This window comes from Vigna unguiculata, chromosome 4, assembly GCF_037176805.1.
Source record: "Vigna unguiculata cultivar grain cowpea cultivar isolate G323 ecotype 2 chromosome 4, ASM3717680v1, whole genome shotgun sequence".
In the NCBI taxonomy this organism is placed as follows: Eukaryota; Viridiplantae; Streptophyta; class Magnoliopsida; order Fabales; family Fabaceae; genus Vigna; species Vigna unguiculata.
Genome location: NC_140795.1, coordinates 47,763,117 through 47,787,885, shown reverse-complemented (window position 1 = coordinate 47,787,885; position 24,769 = coordinate 47,763,117). Strand labels below are relative to the sequence as shown.

The 24,769-nt window shown below is 28.7% G+C and overlaps 1 protein-coding gene and 1 pseudogene across 1 annotated transcript; both read right to left on the bottom strand.

Annotated features, from left to right (window-relative positions):
* Positions 1 to 2,050: 2,050 nt before the first annotated feature.
* LOC114180919 (FBD-associated F-box protein At5g38590-like) lies at positions 2,051 to 8,747 on the bottom strand (annotated as a pseudogene).
* An 8,479-nt stretch (positions 8,748 to 17,226) lies between these two features.
* Positions 17,227 to 18,551, bottom strand: LOC114180921 (F-box/FBD/LRR-repeat protein At3g26920-like). Its single transcript, XM_028067214.2, has 3 exons — positions 17,844 to 18,551; positions 17,605 to 17,754; positions 17,227 to 17,511 (listed from the first exon to the last, which is right to left on the bottom strand). The coding sequence occupies exons 1-3, from the start codon at positions 18,549 to 18,551 to the stop codon at positions 17,227 to 17,229; spliced, it is 1,143 nt and encodes a 380-aa protein (XP_027923015.2).
* Between the last annotated feature and the right edge of the window lie 6,218 nt (positions 18,552 to 24,769).

Genomic DNA, 24,769 nt, shown 5'->3' with positions numbered 1-24,769 from the left:
CACAGAGATTAAATTAAAACGGACATCCAGAGCATGTTTGACTCCTTTAAGCAACAAATGCACTCCCATATTGGTTTGCAGGCAAACATCACCAACACCAATCACTTTAGACTCACCATCATTACCCATCTTCAACACTCCAAAATCACCAGAAGTGTAAGATGTGAAGAACTCCTTCCTAGGTGTAACATGCAGTGTAGCACTACTATCAATAATCCATATGCTCTCATAAGATACAAGATTAACAAACTCAAAGTCACGAAGAAGAACAAGATCACCATCTGTAGCAGTAGTGACAAGATCATCATCATCATGGTCATTCTCTCTCTGCTTGCCTTTCTTGTCTTTGTTCTCCTTTTTCCACTTAAAACAATATTTCTGAATGTGCCTAGTTTTATGACAAAAATGGCACTCTAAATTCTTGTATCTTGACTTGGACTTGCTCCTACTCTTCTCTCTACCACTTTTATGTTCCTTTTTTTTACTTCTCCCCATACCTTTTGTAACAAGCATCTCAGACTGAGATGAAGAACCATGTGTCTTCCTTCTCATCTCTTTATTAAGAGCACCACTCTTTGCCATCTGAAAAGAAACAACACCATTCGAGGCAGAGTTCGTAATTGAAACCCGAAATACCTCCCAAGACTCTGGTAGAGTATTAAGCAACCATAATCCCATAACTTCGTCATCAAACTTTATGCCCATTCCTGACAATTGATCTAGGAGCCCTTGAAACTCATTTAAGTGATCAGAAATAGAAGAATTCTCCCTGTACCTCAAATTCATGAAGCAATTTAACAAATATAATTTATTATTGCCCGACTTATAAGCATACAAAGACTCAATCTTCTCCGACAAAGCTCTGGCATGTGTCTCATTAGCAATATGATTATAAACATTATCTTTAACATATTGCCGAATAAAACCACATACCTGTTGGTGCTCAAAGTCCCATTCTTCTTCAGACATAAAATATGGCTTCTGTTTAGTAAAGACCGGAAGATGCAATTTCATGACAAACAATAAATCTTTCATCTCGCCCTTCCACAAATGATAATTTGTACCATTCAAAACAACCATCTTTGCATTTGCCTCCATCATTCAAGCAAGTAAATATAGCCCAACCAAGAGCTTTGATGTCACTCTGATGGGGAAAACAATAACACAAACAATATACTAGAGAATACAACGGATATAATTTCCCCTAACTTGCAAGAATCTATGAGGAGCAATAATCAAAGAGCAACAATAATAAATCACCAAAGACATAAATATAGGCACCAAGATTTTAACGTGGAAAACCCCTCAAATCAAGGGTAAAAACCACGAGTCCTCCAGACCAAAGAAATAGCTCCACTATGATCAACAAGAATACAAAAGAGTCTCAATCAATAGCACAAATTAGTGCCAACACTCAACCAAATAACAAAGCAACAAAGCTTTCAAAATAGAGAAGAACAAGAGAGGAAAACCTATAATATCACTACTGCAATGCGAAATTAATATCTCCCAACTCAGACCTTGTATCAACTATCCGACCGGTCAGAATGAAGACCAATGAGTTCCAAACCCGCTGTAAAAATTTCAACTTGATCCAACGGTGAACGAATCCGCAGTGCCGAATTTACGGTGACAGCTCTGTGAAAAACGTGAACAGAATTTTCCCTCTACCTCTCCCTCTATGTGTTAGGGCTTTCAGTGTGTTCTGACTCTATTGTTCTGCCTCTATTGTTCTGTCTCTATTTATTTTATAGGCCCCTCTCCACTAGGTTAAGTGAGACATGAGCTTCTCAAGTTTTGGGTCTTTTCTCCACATAGGAAGGGAGCCCAATACCCAACAAATCAATACCAACTCATCCTTCCCGAAGCACGAATAGTGATTTGTATTTCCATATCATAACCATGTCTCTTTGATACCAACTATCTCATTTAAATCTCATTCCAAGTTCATACCAAAACCATTCATTCAATTCAATAACCACAAATTTCCATGCATTTCACAAGCCTCATACTTTAAATAGAGTAGATCCATACATCAAACAGTCCATAACTACCAAATAGAGAAAAACAGTGTGGCCTGCAGCAGGTCTCGCTCAAGCCAGAGGCCTTCACTCAAGCGAGGGGAGTGCCCTCGCTCAAGCTGCAGGCTCTCGCTTAGGCGAGACTGCGATAGAGGGCCTGGGAAGTTTCGCGAAAGCTCGTTTAGGCGAGGCCATCTCGCCTGACGAGATGGTATTTCGTTCAAAACACAACTCGCTTGCCTGAGCGAGTATTCGAGCAAAACTCATGGGCAAGGTACTGCTACTCTCGCTTAGGCGAGATGAGCTCGTCTGGGCGAAAATAACAGTTTCCTCCCACTATTCGACGCCTACAACCCAGAAAACAACACACTCCCATACAAATCATTCAGACACCATTACATACACATCCCATATTATTTTACGCACGAAACAGATGGAACAAACCACACACTTCAAATACAGAAAAATGGTCTAGCTTCCCTTACGTGGAAAGGGTTAGCCAAACAACTCTGACACTGAAGCGAATGTGTACGAGCACTCCCGGAGCAGATTTAAGATCTGAGGAACCCTAAAAAATATAAGGCATGAGATTAATTACACAGAGCGCTAAAGGGAAACATGAAGAACTAAACCATGGATGAAGGTTAAGGGTTCGTGAACAACTTACGTGGTAGAACGAGGCCAAACTGACTCAGATCTGACTAGCAGAGGTTTGTAGCTGCTCTAAGAAGGAATGGAGGAACTGTCTCTGCAAAGTGAAAGAGGAAGCATTAGGCCAGACTTAGGATCTGTTTTCCCTTTGGGCCAGCCCTTAGACCCAATAGTGTGGGGCAGCCTTTAAGAAATAAAAGGGCAGAAAAAAATGGGCTTTACAATTTGATTATCATATCTTAACCAAATATAGTTAATATATTTATTTATTTGTAACTACATTACTCCTCACTTATATATCATACATATTGTTTAAATTCTAATTGATTTACTTCAACGTTGGAGAATCTCTATATTGTATTTCCCATATTCCGCATTAGATCAATTTAATATGTTATTATCTCTTCTTATATTTTATTGGAGTTGTTTTGTTATTACTAATTATATATAATCTTCTATTTGTTGTGTGCAATATGAGGTATACTTGTAAGTTAACATTGAAATTTCAAGTACTTCGTATAGTTCTGGTAAAATAAATTAATGATTTTAAAATCTATAAATGTAACAAATTAAGAAGCACAAATAATAACTTTTTGACACATAACACTTCCTCATGTTGCATGCTGATAAATTAGTTTCACTTAATCATTGAAATAGTTAACTTATTTACATGAGTGTATAAAGATTGGTACTTCATAGTGAATTATGAACATCATTATTTAGTGTAGTCAACACTATTTGTTTGAATAATTTAAAATATTAAATAAAATAAAAAGAAATTGATTTAACAAATAATAAAAAAATTTAAAACTCAAAAATTAGTGTTTTTATCTTTTGTTATCTTTCACTTTGATAATATAAAAACATCAAATCAAATTATCATACTATCAAGTAAAATATAAGTAAAGAGGAGCAACACTCAACATGTTTTATTGTGTTCGGATATGTAAATAGCTTTTAAAAAAAGTTTAAAAAATATATGATTAAATTGTGTGATGTCCTAGAAATTTTAATAATTAGGATAAATATAAATATCATTAATTTTAAGTAAAAAATAAAAAGGTTTGGTAGTTTCATTTTAAAATATTTATTTTATTTTAATTTTTTTTAAGAAATAAGATTTGGTGAATAATATTTTAGTTAATAAAATGTTAAACAATTTTTTTAAGAAATAATATAATATTATAAAATAATACTTCAACGATATTTAAATATAATATATTATGGGAACATAAATATATAATTATATGTATATAGATATAATATAATTAAGTTTTTAATAACTATGAGATATGAGGTAATATTTGTTACGAAAATCTTAACGAGTTTATCATAATTGTCATAAGTAAAGTAGATTGGACGAGAGCTGAAGCATTCAATATTAATTTCAATTACTTTTATTTTTAAAAAAAATTGTAGGAAATAATTACAAATTTTGGTATAGAAAATAATTTGTAAGAAATTGTTGTGAATTTTTTGCAAAATATTTTTCGAATAAAATTTTGTAAGAAATACTTGCAAATAGTTTGTAGGAAATAATTATCCACAAAATAAATACCTGTCAAATAAAACTCTTAGAAGATATGGCAAATAACGTAGGATACAATATGCTAAGTGTAGTTTTTGTTACAAAGGATACAACTTGCTCGATGTAGGTTTAATAACGTAGGATACAACCTGCTATGTATAGGTTTTGTAACCCAGGATACAACATCCGTAGTCGGTGTAGTTTTTGTAATGTAGGAGGTCTACTCAGTGTAGTTTTTTCTAACACATGATATAGCCTGCTCGGTGTAGTTTTCTTAATGCAAGATACAACCTTCTCAGTGTAGGTTTTTTTAACATAAGATACAACCTGCTTGGTGTAGTTTTTGTAACGCATGATACAACCTTTTCATTATAGTAGTTTTTGTAATACATGATGCAACCTGTTCATTATAGTTTTTGTAATACATGATGCAACCTGCTAGATGTAGATTTTGTAATGCATGATACAACCTGCTCGATGTAGTTTTTGTAATACTGGATACAACCTCCTCGAAGTAGTTTTTGTAACACAGGATACAACTTGCTTAGTGTACTTTTTGTAATGCAGGATACAATCTGCTCGATGTAGATTTTGTAACGTATGATACAACCTTCTCGATGTAATTTTGGTAACATAGGATCCAGTCTGCTCCCAACCTAACTGGAATTATTTTGTAGTCTTCGAGTTTCTTCTCACCTGCATTTTACAAGTGAGTCTTCAAATTTCTTCTCACTTCCATTTTACAAGTGAGTCTTTGGATTTCTTCTCATTTGCATTTTACAAGCGAGTCTTTGGATTTATTCTTATCTACATTTACATGTGAGTCTTCGGATTTATTCTCACATGCATTTTACAAGCGAGTCTTCAGATTTCTTCTCTTGCATTTTATGAGTGAGTCTTCGGATTTCTTCTCACTTACATTTTACAAGCCAGTCTTTAGATGTATTCTCACATGCATTTTATCAGTGAGTCTTCAAATTCCTTCTCACATGCATTTTACAAGTGAGTATTCAAATTTCTTATCACCTACATTTTACAAGTTAGTCTTCGGGTTTCTTCTCACTAACGTTTTACGAGTGTTCTTATTTTTCTTATCTATATTTTACAAGTGAGTCTTCAAATTTCTTCTCACCCTTCTATTCTTCTAAAAGAATATCTTATTTATTTTCAGACTCTTCGTACATATGTAGGCTTGCTTTACTTTTGGAATATTTTTAGGAGATTGGTTACTTTTTTTAGAAGTAGACCCGGTCAGGAAAGAGCTGAAGTAGCAATAATATATCACATTTATTTATTAGTGTACTAAACGCTCTCTATTTTTTTAATTTGCTGAATTATAAAATTATTTGTACCAATTTTTTTATATACAAAAATGTGTATTAATATATAACTTTTTGTTGCCAAAAAATAGTTTAACAGTACGACGAGGTTAGAATAAGTAGTTAACCTCATTAATCCATATAATATAACGGATTTACTTAGTGCATAAATACTATCGTGATGAATAACATTTGTTTTTTATTTTGATAATAATTACCTCTAGATTGAAGTTTTGAAACGTTATCATTTAATATTCTTCAATATTTCGAAGAGGAGGTGAAATTTTTCTACAAAACTATTAGATTAGGATTTAGTTTTTTTATGGATAATAGATTAATTGAAGCATATTTCAAAGTTAAAGTTGGATTTTATGTAGAAAGATAATTCAAATTTAGAGAAAACAAAATTACTAATGAGATAAGAAAAACAATAATTTTTTAATTATTTATATTAATGATTAATCTGAAATAAACTCTACAGGTTTATGAAAAAATTGAGAAGGAAAAAAAGACTTGAGATTTCAAGATACTACAAATCTACTATATATCGAGTTTACTTTCTTGACAACCAGAACCAGGTTGTATTGTTTTAACTCATTCATTTTATATGTTTATCTTGAGTAGTGTTTTATATATTATAATTTTTATTTCATTTATATATATATATATATATATATATATATATATGTCAAATATAAAATTTGAATCAGGCGGTTCAAAATTCCAATAGAAGAGAATAATTGAGGCTTTAATTGTATCACATAAAAGAGCTATGAATAAACTTATCAAAAGAGATAAGAAAAATGAATTAGAAAATACAAGTGGGTGTTGTTTGAATGAACAAGATAATAATAACATAGATATAGGCAGTGGCGGAGGTTTGTGTAGACAGCCCCCCAAAAATTTTGAATTTTTTTTATATTATTAGTATTTTGATTTTTTTTTTATATTATAGATATATATTAGAAGATATATTACAAATTAATGATGATTAAATTAAACATTTTATTATAGATATTAGAAAATATATTACAAATTAATGATGATTAAATCAAATATTTTATTTCTTTTATAAACACAATAATTAATGTTAATAAATAATAAAATATAAAATTAAACAATAAAAAATAAAAATATTTATCAATATATTTTTTATTATTTTTTTCATTATGACTTGAGTTTTTTACAAATTGTTCTCATCTCTCATTCTCACCTGTTTTCTTTTATTTTTGAAGAGAAAAAAAATCTATTATTTTTGCTCTTATTTCTTCTTTGTTCTCTTCCATTCTCGAGAAATTCTCGAGAAAGAAAAGAAGAAGGTAATTTGTATTGTGTGTTTTTTATAATTAGATTTTAAGTGTAGTTTGATTATCATCGAATATTCTTTTAGCAATCTTTTAGATATGTGTGATTTCTGTTTTAGTTATCATTATACTAAATTATGTATTCATTTTTATTGTTTAGTGACAATTAAATGTATAAATTTTGGATGTATTATTTTGACTCCCTCAACAATGTTGGTGAAAATCCGCCACTCGATATAAATAAATGCAACAATAGAGAAAGAGAAATAGTTAGTGATAAAGATAATTTTGATTTTCAAATTCAGGGTAACAAAGAAAAAATTAAGAGACTAAATGATGATCGTACAAAAGTATATATTATCCAATTTGTTTCAAATAAATTTGTTTTAAATTTCCCAAACTTTTTAGCCACTCCATACTCCATGAGTATTCGTACCGCAAATTACAAAGATTAAACCTCAAGTGTTCATAAACAATAAATTCTGAACAAGAGGTTAATGTGTCACAAACTTTCATAGTTTAAATAAACATGTCAACATCTACTATATATACTAATGGAAAGACAACTAAAAAGAAACCTTAATTATTCCATAGTAATTACCAAATGAAAGTTTACAAGTATCTGAACTCTTCATGCACGAGGATAAATCTCTTATCATATTTTGTTTCTCCCCATTGTAAGAGTAAATATTGATTTTCATGGTCCTTAAATATTTTGCATTCTGCATAATGTATCTTGCAAATAGAAACTCATCCATCGAACCCCTGTAACATCCAAGAGTACAGGTTTTAAGGTGTGATGAGATGCATGCAGGAACAGATTGTGGGTCTGGCAACACTGCTTCTTCATGGCCTTGCCCAGATGAACCAAAACTTACCTGTTAACAACAAACATAAAACAATATTAATAATAATGTTTGAAGAAAAAGATAACAAGAAAATTCATATATATACTTCCAAGGCTTAAAGCATCAAACCTTCCCAACACAACCAATTGCAAGAGTTTGAAGCATGGGACAATGCCTCAGCGTTTCCAAGAACTCAACCCAATTGTTCTGAATATACAGGTAATCCAATTTAAGTTGAACTAGATTCTGAAACTCATAAATCCAATCATGCGAACGGAACTGCAAGAGATACAAAAACAATATCATCAGAAATGCCTTTTTCTCCTTAAGAATACAAAGTAATAACAAACAAATCTCACGTGCATTACCAAATCTATGGACAAAACTTTAACATTCTTCACAATTTCGAATGGCAAAAATTTTGCAGCCATGTTGCCCAGGTTTGTCAAACTGCTGACCTTTAATTCAGCATTGATAAGTATACATTTGACTTCCAAGTCCTCAAGATTAGGGCACCCAGAGAGAAGCTGTGAAATATCTATACCTTCTGAGAAGAGCACACGATTCAAATGCAAGATTTTAAGCATGGGAAAATCAACAAAGGGGATATTTTCCACTGTTATATTGGCCAATTTCAGAAATACAAGAGTTTTGAAGGTAAACACCACAGAGGGCATGACGATGTATAGATCCAAACAGAGGTCGAGGTGTTGAACTCTTGTATTTCAACTCACTGCATCCTCAATCCGTGTCTTGATCATGCTTTCAGTATCACGGATGGCTCTATAACTATAATGAACGGTAGGATTAAAACAGTTGATAAAATAATTGAGGCGAAATCTGAGGAGGGGTTGATCTCTATCACGCGAACGCAGAAAAGAGTACACCGAGTGAAAGTGATCGCAGGCCTCTTCGCGGTTTTCATAACAAATAGAGAAATCGAAAGAGGGAACTGAACGCCAAAGAGGGTTCCAACGCTTTGAGAGAACACTGGTTGCAACAACTTGTTTGGTTGGAAGAGAAGATAAAATGTATAAAAGAATATCATCTGGAATACTGCTGATCAAATCGGCCATGGTTTAGAATATGGGAAGTGTACACACTTTCTTCAGTTTTGTATAGAAAATCAAAACCCTAACACCTGCTTCAGTTTCTTATTATAGGAACAATTCACTGCTTACAATCTCCAAGATATTATCAAATATATCTCAAATATTTTGATAATATCTCTAAAATATTGATAGATTAATACCTTAATCACGATATAATAATAATATTGGTATACTTTTGATATATATAATAATTAATTATTTAGTATATAAAAAATATTATAATATAATAATTGATAATTGATTATATACTATTTTTAAAACATAATATTTGATTATCATCGCTTAACCAAATATGGTTAATATATTTATTTATTTGTAACTACATTATTCCTTACTTTTATATCTTAAATTCTGATTGATTTACTTGAATGTCGGAGAATCTCTATATTGTATTTCCCATATTTCGCATTAGATCAATTTAATATGTTATTATCTCTTCTTATATTTTATTGGAGCTGTTTTGTTATTACTAATTATTTATAATCTTCTATTTGTTGTGATTTTAAAATTCAAGTACTTCGTATATTTCTGGTAAAATAAATTAATGATTTTAAAATCTATAAATGTAACAAATTAGAAATTTATAATCTATCTATAATCTATAAATCTAAAAAATTAAGAAGCACAAATAATAACTTTTTAACTCATAACACTTCCTCATGTTGCATGCTGATAAATTAGTTTCACTTAATCATTGAAATAGTTAACTTATTTACATGAGTGTATAAAGATTGGTACTTCATAGTAAGTTATGAACAACATAGAATGCAACCTGCTAAGTATAGTTTTTGTAACCCAGGATACAACATACTCAGTGTAGTTTTTTAATGTAGGAGGACTACTCGGTGTAGTTTTTTTTTTTTTTAACGCTGCTTAGTATAGTTTCTGCTATATGTTGATTTTGTAACGCATGATACAACATGCTCGAGGTAGTTTTTGTCATACTAGATACAATCTCCCCAAAGTAGTTTTTGTAACACAGCATACAACTTGCTTTGTGTACTTTTTGTAATGCAGCCGTATGCTCGAGTTAGATTTTGTAACATATGATACCAATGGCGGATCTTCACCAAAAGATTTGGGAGAGCCAAAATAATATAAAGTAATATACTCAAAATTTATATATTTAATATTATTATGACTAATTCAATAAAAATGAATACATAATCTAGTACATTTATAATTATCAAAGAAATTACACATATCTAAAGGAATGTCTATCGTTTTTTCATATTTTTGAACTTATAGTAATTGAATTATAATTAAATTTTTCAGTTAACTTTTTTCGATGTAAATAACCATATTATCTGCAAAATATTCATCTTCCATTTTATTAACATGCATTTGATTAAAAAAATATTCACAAGCTTTCATTTCATTTTTATGCAATAAATAACCATATTATCATGTTTTCATCTTCACCAGTAGTTTCTCTATCAATATTAAAAAATAAATTTATTCTTTTGTTTTTCATTAATATACCTATTTAAAAAATAAGTTTAAGACTAAAAAATTGAGAGAATAATTACTAAAAAAAACTATAATAATCAAGTTACAATTAAAAATCGACTATGAAAAATCGCAGTACATTGTTTCTTCTTCTATATTAATAAAAAATAAATATACAAAAAGGTCATGAGATAAAAAATAATGTTAAATGTTAAATAAATAGTTCACTATCAAGTGAGACAAGAGACAATTACCTTATTTATTTATTTAATAATGGAAGAAAAATATGAAAAAATGAGGATACAAATATTAAGTTTATGTCTTTTTTTTAGTAATAAAAGAAAATAAATAAACATGAAAGAAGAATACAACATATGAAAAATTCAAAAGACAATGAGAGAGAAAATAAAAAATATCTTAATAATTTTGTTTCTTTATATATTTAATTTTATATTTTATTATTTATTATTTATTATTGCACTTTATAAAATAAATAAAAAAATACTTAATTTAATTTTTATTAATTTTGAATATAATATTATTTAATTTTAAAAACATAAAAATAGTTTTAGAAAAATAAAAATAATTTTAAAAATTTATATAATTTAAAAAAAATTAAATACAAAATAGTGAAAAAAAATAAAAAAAATTTGGGGGAGGGGGGGCCGAGACCCTCGCCTGCCCCTTGCATCCTCCGCCACTGTATGATACAACCTTCTCAATGTAATTGTTGTAACGTAGGATCCCGTCTGCTCCTAGCCTAACTGATTATTTTGTAGTCTTCGAATTCCTTCTCATTTAATTTTATAAGTGAGTCTTCGAATTTCTTCTCACATGCATCTTACAAGTGAGTCTTCAAATTTCTTCTCACTTCCATTTTAGAAGTGAGTCTTATTTCTTCTTAAAATTTGCAATTTACAAGCAAGTCTTTTGATTTATTCTTACCTACATTTTACCAGTGAGCCTTTGGATTTCTTCTCACATGCACTTTACATGTGAGTCTTGAGATTTATTCTCACATGTATTTTACAAGCGAGTCTTCGAATTTCTTCTCATATGTATTTTGCAAGTGAGTTTTCAAATTTTTTCTCACTTGCATTTTACAAGTGAGTCTTCGGATTTCTTCTCACTTGCATTTTACAAGTGAGTATTCAGATTTCTTATCACCTACATTTTACAAATTAGTCTTCGAGTTTCTTCTCACTGGCGTTTTATTAGTGAGTCTTCTTATTTTTCTCACCTATATTTTACAAGTGAGTCTTCGAATTTCTTCTCACCGTTCGATTCTTCTAAAAGAATATCTTATTTATTTTCAGACTCTTCATACATATGGAGGCTTGCTTTACTTTTGGAAGATTTTTAGGAGATTGGTTACTTTTTTGTAGAAGTAGATCCGGTCAGGAAAGAGCTGAAGTCGCAATAATATATCACATTTATTTATTTGTGTACTAAACGCTCTCTATTTTTTTTAATTTGTTGAATTATAAAATTCTTTGTACCAATTTTTTATAAACAAAAATGTGTATTAATATATAAAACACTCACTCTAAATCTTTAAAAAAATAAGGTCTCAAATAATTTCTTTTACTACTAACTATTAAATTAATTATAAAATTATTTTTAAGAAAAAAAACTTTAATTTTTTTATACTAATATACCTCTATTAAAATAATTATAAAATTATGTTTAACAAAAAAGGTCTCAAAAAATTATTTTATTACTAATATAGCTCTATTCAATTAATTATAAGTTGATGTTTGAGAATAAAATTTAATTAAATTTAATGTCTTATAATTTTTATTAGTATTAAAAATGATAATTAATGGGTAAAACACTTATTTAGTAAATTATAATTTTTTTTACGATAGGGAGATAATGATTAGTTATATTATTATAATCATTCTGAAATTTATTTTATTTTCTTTTTTTATCCTTTTATCTCTGAGTTACTTTTGTCTCTCGTTACTTCCTTCTTCTCTAAGAGTCATTTTTTATAAGTTTTGCCAAATTGAATATCATAATGTCCGTGTGTACCAATTTTTATCCTCATCTCTAGTTACTATGTTTTTCTTTTCTATTTGTGTTGTCGTTATTTTATTCTGTTTTGGAATTGTATTAAAATTAGAAATGCGTTTCTTTTTTCCAATTTTGTTTTTTGGTACTTTTCGATTTACATGTTTTGGGAGTTTTTTTTTTTTGTATATATCTTTACGAGGAACTGGAATTTTTTTACAAAATTATTAGTTAGATTATGATTTAGTTTTTTGTGGATAATAGATTAATTGAAACATATTTCAAAGTTAAAGTTGAATTTTCTTCTGTAGAAAGATAATTCAAGTTTAGAGAAAAAAAAAATTACTATTGAGGTGAGAAAAGTAATAATATTTTTAATTATTTGTATTAATGATTAATCTGAAATAAACTCTACATGTTTGTGAAAAAATGGAGAATTGAGAAGAAGAAATAAATTTTAAATAAAAGACCTCATTTTTCAAATTTGTTTTAGGTCTCTCGAACTCTTTAGCCACACCCTAGGTATTCTTAGGGCAAATTACAAAGATTAAACCTCAGAGTGTTCATAAACAAATAATTATGGACAAGAGGGATAATATGTCACAAACTTTCATAGTTTGAAAAACATGTCAACATCTACTATATATACTAATGAAAAAACAAACAAAAAGAAACCTTAACTATTGAATACTAATTTACTCTTACAGGGGTTCGATGGATGAGTTTCTATTTGCAAGATACATCATGCAGAATGCAAAATATTTAAGGACTATGAAAATCAAAATTTACTCTTACAATGGGGAGAAACCAGATATGATAAGAGAATTATCGTCATGCAAGAAGAGTTCAGACACTTTTAAACTATCATTTGATAATTAGGATTGCATAGTTAAGGTTTCTTTTTGTTTGTTTTTTCATTAGTATATATAGTAGATGTTGACATGTTTATCAAACTATGAAAGTTTGTGACACATTATCCCTCATGTCAAGAATTAATTGTTTATGAACACTCTGATGTTTAATCTTTGTAATCTGCAGTACGAATAGTATTCAGTGATAACGTTTCAAAATGTCAATTTAGAGGTAATTGTTATCGAAATAAAAAAAAAATATTATTCATCATGGCAGTATTTATGCACTAAGTAAATCCTTTATATTATATGGATTAATGAGGTTAATTACTTACACTACTTTTTTGCAACAAAAAATTATATATTAATACACATTTCTGTTTATAAAACAAATTTGTTACGAAAATCTTAACGAGTTTATCATAATATTTTTGTGCCTCAAATGTCTTAGGAGTAAAAATTGGTTTCTGTTAAATTATAGTCGTAAGTAAAGCAAATTGGATGAGAGTTTAAGCATTCAATTTTAGTATTCAAATCCAAGATTTTCAAGTGATTTAGAAATTACAAAAAATAAATACATATTTCCAATTAATTTTATTTTTTAAAAAAATTTAAGAAATACTTACAAATTTTAATATAGAAAATAATTTGCAAGAAATTGCTGTGAATTTTTTTGAAAAAGATTTTGTACAAAACATTTTTCGAATAAAATTTTGTAAGAAATACTTGCAAATTTAATAGTTTGTAAGAAATAATTATCCACAAAATAATTACTTGTGAAATAAAACTCTTAAAAAAAATGGCAAATAACGTCGGATACAATATGCTAAGTGTAGTTTTTGTAACGTAGGATCTAGTCTGCTCCCAACCTAACTTGAATTATTTTGTAGTCTTCGAATTCCTTCTCATTTAATTTTACAAGTGAGTCTTCAAATCTCTTCTCACCTGTATTTTACAAGTGAGTCTTCATATTTCTTCTCACTTCCATTTTACAACTAAGTTTTTAGATTTCTTCTCATTTGCATTTTACAAGCGAGTCTTTGGATTTATTTTTACCTGCATTTTACAAGTGAGTCTTCAGATTTCTTCTCACATGCATTTTACGAGTGAGTCTTCGGATTTCTTCTCACCTGCATTTTATCAGTGAGTCTTTGGATTCTTTCTCACCTGCATTTTACAAGTGAGTATTCATATTTTCTCACCTACATTTTACAAATTAATCTTCGGATTTCTTCTCACTAGCTTTTTACAAGTGAATCTTATATTTTTCTCACCTATATTTGACAAGTGAGTCTTCATTATATTTTTCTCACCTATATTTGACAAGTGAGTCTTCAAATTTCTTCTCACCCCTCAATTCTTCTAAAAGAATATCTTATTTATTTTCAGACTCCTCTTCGTACATATGGAGGCTTGCTTTGGAAGATTTTTAGGAGATTGGTTACTTCTTTTTAGAAGTAGACCCGGTCAGGAAAGAGCTGAAGTAGCAATAATATATCACATTTATTTATTTGTGACATTTATTTATTTGTGTACTGCACGCTCTCAGTTTTTTTAATTTGTTGAATTATAAAATTATTTGTACCAATTTTTTTATAAACAAAAATGTGTATTAATATATAACATTTTGTTGCCAAAAAATAGTTTAACAGTACGACGAGGTTAGAATCAGTAGTTAACCTCAATCCATATAATACAACGGATTTACTTAGTGCATAAATACTATCGTGATGAATAACATTTTTTTATTTTGATAATAATTACCTCTAAATTGAAGTTTTGAGACGTTATTATCGAATATTCTTTTCATATTGACTCAAGGATAAAGTAGGTAAAACACTCACTCTAAATCTTTTAAAAAATAAGCACTAGTGCAGATTTGACATTTTACTTCGCCTTATAGGCCTTGGTTACAGCTGAACCGAAGCCTATAAGGAGGTGGTGGCATTTTTGCAATTTCGTCAGGCTTTTGGCCTCGGGTCTTTAAGGATCGAGGCAATAAAGGGGGCTTTAGGCCTCGGTTACAAATGAACCGAAGCATATAAGGCAACCTAGTTTTCAAATTTTCAAAAATGCCACCAGCATCAGGCTTTTGGCCTCGGTTCTTTAAAGACCGAGGCAGTAAATGGCGCTTTTGGCCTCGGTTATTAATTGAACCGAGGCCATAAAGTCAGCATCAGGCTTTTGGCCTCGGTTCTTTAAGGACCGAGGCAGTAAATGGGGCTTTTGGCCTCGGTTATTAATTGAACCGAGGCCATAAAGTCTGTTAAAATTCCCAATTCGCGAACCCTAACTACTATTCATCGTCTCCCAAACTCTCTTCTCTCTGCGCGAATTTCTTCGCTCTACCACCACCATCACGCTCCGCCTCCGTCGCCGACCAGCATCTGCCATCAATAGTCGTGCGTCGTCGCCTCCGTCGCGCTGTCCAGGTTCACCGATTGCAAATCACCTCCCGATGCGGGTCAGTTCGAAAACTCTGCGCGAACTTTGCTGCCACCACCACCACCGCAGCTGCACCATTCACGGACCTCACAATGCATTGTGTTCTCTGCAACAGAACCAGTGACAACCATGGCAACACCTCGCACCACCGTGACCTGCCATCAGCACCTGCAATGAAACCAGCGCATCCTCACACAACACCACCATGGGAGCGCGAGTCATCTTCACCAGACGTGCAATTTCGCACCACACAGATCCATGCGAAACAGCAGAAACCACTACAACAGCGCGTCATCATCACCACTGCAACGGTGAGCGAGAATGAGCCAGAACAGCAGCAGAAGCCATAGCCACCACTGCGAAGACGAAACAGACGCTATGGCTTCGGTTCTTTCAGACCCGAGGCAGAAAACAGACGTTATGGCCTCGGGTGATAACCGAGGCCAAAAGGAGGTGCCTTTTGGCCTCGCCCCAATATGCCTCGGTTCTAAAACCGAGGCAGAATCACGAAAGTAACCGGGGCCAAAAGCCCTCACTGCACTAGTGAAGGTTTCAAATAATTTTTTTTACTACTAACTATTAAATTAATTATAAAATTATTTAAAAAAAACTTTAATTCTTTTATACTAATATACCTCTATTAAAATAATTATAAAATTATGTTTAACAAAAAAGTCTCAAAAAATTATTTTATTACTAATATAGCTCTATTCAATTAATTATAAGTTGATGTTTGAGAATAAAATTTAATTAAATTTAATGTCTTATAATTTTTATTAGTATTAAAAATGATAATTAATGGGGTAAAATACTTATTTAGTAAATTATAATTTTGTTTACGGAAGGGAGATAATGATTAGTTATATTTATTCCATTATAATCATTCTAAAATTTATTTTATTTTATTTTTTTATCCTTTTATCTCTGAGTGACTTTTATCTCTTGTTACTTCCTTCTTCTCTAAGAGTCATTTTTTATAACTTTTGCCAAATTGAATATCATAATGTCCGTGTGTACCAATTTTTATCATCATCTCTAGTTACTATGTTTTTCTTTTCTATTTGTGTTGTCGTTATTTTATTCTGTTTTGGATTTGTATTAAAATTAGAAATGCTTTTCTTTTTTCTAATTTTGTTTCTTGGTACTTTTCGATTTACATGTTTTGGGAGTTTTTTTTTTTCTTGCATATATCTTGACGAGGAACTGGAATTTTTTTATAAAACTATTAGTTAGATTATGATTTAGTTTTTTGTGGATAATAAATTAATTGAAACATATTTCAAAGTTAAAAGTTGAATTTTCTGTAGAAAGATAATTCAAGTTTAGAGAAAAAAAAATTACTATTGAGGTGAGAAAAGCAATAATATTTTTAATTATTTGTATTAATGATTAATCTGAAATAAACTCTACATGTTTGTGAAAAAATTGAGAATTGAGAAGAAGAAATAAATTTTAAATAAAAGACCTCATTTTTCAAATTTGTTTTAGGTCTCTCGAACTCTTTAGCCACACCCCAGGTATTCTTAGGGCAAATTACAAAGATTAAACCTCAGAGTGTTCATAAACAAATAATTATGGACAAGAGGGATAATATGTCACAAACTTTCATAGTTTGAAAAACATGTCAACATCTACTATATATACTAATGAAAAAACAAACAAAAAGAAACCTTAACTATTGAATACTAATTATCAAATGATAGTTTACAAGTGTCTGAACTCTTTTTGCATGAGGATAAATCTCTTATCATATCTGGTTTCTCCCCATTGTAAGACAAAATTTTGATTTTCATGGTCCTTAAATATTTTGCATTCTGCATAATGTATCTTGCAAATAGAAACTCATCCATCGAACCCCTGAAACATCCAATACTACAGGTTTTAAGGTGTGATAAGATGCATGCAGGAACAGATTGTGGGTCTGGCAACACTGCTTCTTCATGGCCTTGCGCAGATGAACCAAAACCGATCTGTTAACAACAATCATAAAACTATATTAATAATAATGTTTGAAGAAAAGATAACAAGAAAATTCATATACTTCCAAGCTTAAATCATCAAACCTTCCCAATATAACCAATTGCAAGAGTTTGAAGCATGGGACAATGCCTCAGCGTTTCCAAGAACTCAACCCAATTATTCTGAATATACAGGTAATCCAATTTAAGTTGAACTAGATTCTGAAACTCATAAATCCAATCATGCGAACGGAACTGCAAGAGATACAAAAACAATATCATCAGAAATGCCTTTTTCTCCTTAAGAATACAAAGTAATAACAAACAAATCTCACGTGCATTACCACATCTGTGGACAAAACTTTAACATTCTTCACAATTTCGAATGGCAAAAATTTTGCAGCCATGTTGCCCAAGGTGGACAATCTGCTGAACTTTAATTCAGCATTGATAAGTATACTTTTGACTTCCAAGTCCTCAAGATTAGGGCACCCAGAGAGAAGCTGTGAAATATCTATACCTTCTGAGAAGTGCACACGATTCAAATGCAAGATTTTAACCATGGGAAAATCAACAAAGGGTATATTTTCCACTGTTATATTGGCCAATTTCAGAAATACAAGAGTTTTGAAGGTAAACACCACAGAGGGCATGACAATGTAAAGATCCAAACAGAGGTCGAGGTGTTGAACTCTTGCACTTCCACTCACTGCATCCTCAATCTGTGTCTTGATGATGCTTTCAGTATCATGAATGGCTCTATAACTATAACGAATGGTAGGATCAAAACAGTTGAAAAAATAACTGAGGCGAAATCTGAGGAAGGGTTGATCTCTATCACGCGAACGCAGAAAAGAGGACACTGAGTGAAAGTGATCGTAGGCCTCTCTGCGGTTTTCATTACCAATAGAGAAATCGAAAGAGGGAACTGAACGCCAAAGAGGGTTCCAGCGCTTTGAGAGAACACTGGTTGCAACAACTTCTTTGGTTGGAAGAGAAGATAAAATGTGTAAAAGGATTTCATCTGGAATACTGCTGATCAGATCGGCCATGGTTTAGAATATGAAAAGTGTACACACTTTCTTCAGTTTTGTATAGAAAATCAAAACCCTAACACCTGCTTCAGTTTCTTATTATAGGAACAACTCACAGCTTACTACCCCAAGATATTATCAAATATATCTCAAATATTTTGATAATATCTCTAAAATATTGATAGGTTAATACTTAATTATCATATAATAATATTGTTATACTTTTAATATATATATATATATATATATATATATATAATAGTTAATTATTTAGTATATATAAAGTATTATACTATAATAATTGATTATATAATATCTTTTAAAACATAATATTTGATTATCATAGCTTAACATATGGTTAATATATTTATTTATTTTTAACTACATTACTCCTCACTTGTATATGATACATATTGTTTGAATTCTGATTGATTTACTTCAACGTTGGAGAATCTCTGTATTGTATTTCCCATATTCCGCATTAAATCAATTTAATATGTTATTATCTCTTCTTATATTTTATTGGAGCTGTTTTGTTATTACTAATTATATATAATCTTCTATTTGTTGTGTGCAATATGAGGTATACTTGTAAGTTAACATTGAAATTCAAGTACTTCGTATATTTCTGGTAAAATAAATTAATGATTTAAAAATCTATAAATGTAACAAATTAGAAATTTATAATCTATCTCTATAATCTATAAATCTAACAAATTAAGAAGCACAAATAATAACTTTTTGACACATAACACTTCCTCATGTTGCATGCTGATAAATTAGTTTCACTTAATCATTCAAATAGTTAACTTATTTACATGAGTGTATAAAGATTGGTACTTCATAGTAAGTTATGAACATCATTATTTAGTGTAGTCAACACTATTTGTTTGAATAATTTAATATAAAAGAAAAAGAAATTGATTTAACAAATAATAAAAAAATTTAAATCCAAAAAAAATAGTGTTTTTATTTTTTATTATCTTTTACTTTGATAATATAAAAACATCAAAATAAATTATCATATTATCAAATAAAATATAAGTAAAGAGGGACGTTTGGATAACTAAATCGCTTTTAAAAAAAGTTTAAAAAATATATGATTAAATTATGCGATGTTGTAGAAATTTGAATAATTAGGATAATATATAAATATGATTAATTTTAAGTAAAAAAAAAGGTCTGGTAATTGTATTTTAAAATATTTATTTTATTTTAATTTTTTTTTAAATAAGATTTCGTGAATAATATTTTAGTTAAGAAAATATTAAACATTTTTTTTAAAGAATAATATAATATAAAATAATACTTCAACGATATTTAAATATAATATATTATGGGAACATAAATATATTATTATATGTATATAGATATAATATAATTAAGTTTTTAATAACTCATGAGATATTGGTACAAATAATTTTATAATTCAACAAATTAAAAAAAATAGAGAGCTAGTACACAAATAAATAAATGTAATATATTATTGCAACTTCATATCTTTACTGATCGGGTCTACTTCTAAAATTAAGGAGTAATCAATCTCTTAATAATCTTTCAAACGTAAAGCAAGTCTTCAAATGTACGAAGAGTCCAAAAATAAATAAGATATTTTGTTAGAAGAACCAAAGGGTAATAAGAAATATGAACACTCAATTGTAAAATATAGGTGAGAAAAAGAAGAAGACTCATTTGTAAAATTTCATTGAGAAGAAATCAGAATATTCACTTGTAAAATGTAAACGAGAAGAAATTCTAAGACTTTGTAAAATCAAATGAGATGGAATTTGAAGACTACAAAATAATTCCATTTAGGTTGGGAGTAACCTATATCTTGTGTTACAAAAATTACATCAAACAAGTTGTATCATGCATTATAAAATTTACATCATCTACATCAAGCAAGAGATACAAAAAGTACACTAAACAGGTTGTATCCTGTGTTACAAAAATTACTTTGAGAAAGTTGTATCCTGCATTACAAAATTTATATTGAACAAATTGCATCCTGTATTACAAAAACTATAATGAACATGTTGTATCATGTGTTACAAAAACTACGCCAAGTAGGCTTTATCTATGCCTAGTTTTCTTGCCCTTTTTCTATGCATAACAACTGTGGTATAAGTTTTATAAAAGTATGTACTTCAACTTATTATTAGTAAATAATTTTGTGGTAATTTGTAATACATTTAAGTAAAATTGTATCAAGAAACTATCACTATAAAAAAATTATGTTGTATTAGCACTTATTCTGTGGCAATCAAATAATTCCAAAAGGTTGGATAACACTTGTCAAGCTTCATTTTTACCTTTTCTGAATTGAGTCATGCATTCTGCACTTGTATATTTGCTTTCACTACAAAAATGTTGGTATTTGTAAATTTGTTTGTTTTGTGAGCATATTTGAAATGGTTTGTCCATGAACACCTTTTTATTTCTAAAAGCCTTTGTTCCTCAAACACTCGCACACTTTCGGAAACTATAAGTAAAAGAAGATAAAAATCTTATATATTTGTAGGGTTAAATATATTTTTGGTCTTTTAATTTTTAGTAAATTTTGGAATTAGTCTATTTTGAAAATTTGGACTAATTTAGTCTTTCGTTTTTCGAAATACTTAAATTTAGTCATTTTAATCAAATTTTGTTAGGTTTACTTGATGTTTCGTACATATTTAATGATTGTATTTGAGTTATTTATAATGTTTGATACATTTTTGCTTTAATATTAAATCAAATATTCTTATAAAACGCGAATGAAATGTCAAATAAACTTAACAAAATTTGATTAACAGAACTAAATCGACGTATTTCGAAAGATAAATGATTAAATTGGTCCAAAATTTTGAAATGAACTATTAAAAAAAACAAAAACATATTTAACCCATATTTTCATTAATAATTTGGGAACATCCATTGCAGAAGTAGCACAATACTTTGTAGCAGAGTATGGCAAGAAGCACAAAATTGACATGTATGCACGAGAGACAGTAACAGATCTACATATACACGAGAGAGAGGACAAACGCATCCCTGTATCTTCTTTTCTTGTATTTATAGTATATAGTAAATTTATATATCACAATATAAATAATTTGTATTATTAATAAATATATATTAATTTTTTATATGGTTGTGTAGACAATTTGTATATTTTAAAAAATATTATTTAAGAAATAAAAGTAAAATTTATTTTTCAAATTTAATCTTATTAAATGAAATAAATTATAAAAGAACAAAATTAGAAGTAAAAAAAAATAGTATGTAATAAAAATTAATACTTTAAATATATAAGTTATTATTTAATAATTTATTAAATGATCAAATAATTCATAATTATAAAAGAATACAATATGCCACAAAAAAATTAATAATGTCAAATAAAAAAAATTATGGAACATTTGTTAATAAAATAAGCATGGATAAAAATGTAAATAAATTTTATATATATATATATATATATATATATATATATATATATATATATATATATATATATATTAATAATAACTACTTAAATGTTATTGTTAACTTACAACAAATATAGAAGATTACATATAACGAGTAACAACAAAATACAGGCAATAAAAAATAATAAGAGGTAATAATAACATATTAAATTAATCTAATATTTCCTCAACTTGTTCTAAATTATAACTATAAAACCCACTTTTATTAAGTAAGGACTGCCACACGGTTGGGTTTAAAGGGCTGATCCATAGGGTGTCAAGGCCCCTAAAGCAGTCAAGGTCCCTCAATTGCAAGTCATTCTAATATGCGCAGTTTTAGTAAAATTGACTTTCCCGACTCATTAACCGTTGGATTGAGCTCAAATTTTGACATGTGATTCATAACATGCTGACCGGTTAGATCGTCGATTAGATGTTTGTAGATTGATAAATATGTCACGCATTACTGCAATGATTGGTTTTGTGATAATGAATTTTATTGGGAATTTTGGTGTAAGAATTATGGTTATGGGTTGTGCTTGATTGTATGGAATTGCAAGTACTTAAATGTTTACACTCATTTATTTGGGATGAATACTATTTTGTGATATATGTATGTCTTGGTATGCATTTATAAAGTATGAGATGAATGAATTTGCATGAGTGATGTGATTCACCGATTGTGAATGATGAACTTGGATAAATCTTGGCATGCGATTTCAATGAAATGGTTGGTTATATATGTGGTCATGAATTCGGTATGAACAATAATGTTACATTGATGGCATGGTATTGGTATGAGGTGAAGTTCTATATCCCCGAATTGAGAAGAATGGGAAGGTATGAAATCAACATGGAATATGAATGAGGATGGGTTACAAAGGATGACGTGAGGTGTGCTAAATGCATTATCAATATTATTTGCTGATAGTACTTAGTGGTCAGAACGTAATTCTATGGCCCCTATTAGTGGATGTCCATGGTAGTGCCCCATCTATATAACTTGGGTAAAGTAACATATATATATATATATATATATATATATATATATATATTGGACTGTGAAGGATTTCATCTGAAATACTGCTTATCAGATCGGCCATGGTTTAGAATATGAAAAGTGTACACACTTCCTTCAGTTTAACACCTGCTTCAGTTTCTTATTATAGGAACAAGTCACCGCTTACTACCTCCAAGATATTATCAAATATATGTCAAATATTTTGATAATATCTCTAAAATATTGATATTAATACCTAATTACGATATAATAATATTATTATTATACTTTTGATATATATAATAATTAATAATTAATTATTTAGTATATAAAAAATATTATAATATAATAATTGATTATATACTATCTTTAAAACATAATATTTGATTATCGTATCTTAACCAAATATGGTTATCGGTTAATATATTTATTTATTTGTAACTACATTACTGCTCACTTATATATCATACATATTTGTTAAATTATGATTGATTTACTTGAACGTTTTGAGAATCTCTGCATTGTATTTCCCATATTCCGCATTAGATCAATTTAATATGTTATTATCTCTTCTTATATTTGATTTGTTTTGTTATTACTAATTATATATAATCTTCTATTTGTTTTGATTTTAAAATTCAAGTACTTCGTATATTTCTGGTAAAATAAATTAATGATTTTAAAATCTATAAATGTAACAAATTAGAAATTTATAATTTATCTATAATCTATAAATCTAACAAATTAAGAAGCACAAATAATAACTTTTTGACACATAACACTTCCTCATGTTGCATGCTGATATATCACTTAATCATTGAAATAGTTAACTTATTTACATGAGTGGATGAAGCTTGGTACTTCATAGTAAGTTATGAACATCATTATTTAGTGTAGTCAACACTATTTGTTTGAATAATTTAAAACATTAAATAAAATAAAAAGAAATTGATTTAACAAATAATAAAAAGTTTTAAAACCCAAAAAATTATAGCTTTTATCTTTCGTTATTCCTCACATTGATAATATAAAAACATCAAATCAAATTACGAAATTATCAAATAAAATATAAATAAAGAGGAACAATTGTAAATGTTTATTGTGTTCGGATAAATAAATAGCTTTTAAAAAAATTTAAAAAAAGATTTGATTAAATTATGTGATGTCCTAGAAATTTTAATAATTAGGATAATATATAAATATGATTAATTTTAAGTAAAAAATAAAAAGGTTTGGTAGTTATATTTTAAAATATTTATTTTATTTTAATTTCTTTTAAGAAATAAGATTTGGTGAATAATATTTTAGTTACGAAAATATTCAACAATTTTTTTAAGAAATAATATATATTATAAAGTAATACTTCAACGATATTTAAATATAATATATTATGGGAACATAAATACATTATTATATGTATATAGATATAATATATTTTTTTAATAACTCATGAGATATGTGGTAATATTTGTTACAAAAATCTTAACGAGTTTATAATAATATTTTGTGTCTCAAATGTCTTAGGAGTAAAATTGGTTTCTTAGGTTAAATTATAGTCACAAGTAAAGCAAATCGGATGAGTTGAAGCATTCAAATATTTTAGTATTCAAATCCAAAATTTTCAAGTGGTTTTGACATTATTAAAAAAACACATATTTTCAATTAATTCTTTTTTTTTTTAAATTAGAAAATACTTGCAAATTTTGGTATAAAAAATAATTTGTAAGAAATTGCTGCGAATTTTTTTGTAAAATATTTTGTACAAAACATTTTTTGAATAGAACTTT

Excerpts from the sequence above, each read along its gene's own strand:
- LOC114180921 (XM_028067214.2), bottom strand. The coding sequence starts at position 18,551 with ATGGCCGATCTGATCAGCAGTATTCCAGATGAAATCCTTTTACACATT. Across the intron at positions 17,755-17,843 it reads AAGTTTTGTCCACAGATGTG|TTCCGTTCGCATGATTGGAT; the intron begins GTAATGCACGTG and ends TATCTCTTGCAG. Across the intron at positions 17,512-17,604 it reads CAATTGGTTATATTGGGAAG|ATCGGTTTTGGTTCATCTGC; the intron begins GTTTGATGATTT and ends TGTTGTTAACAG.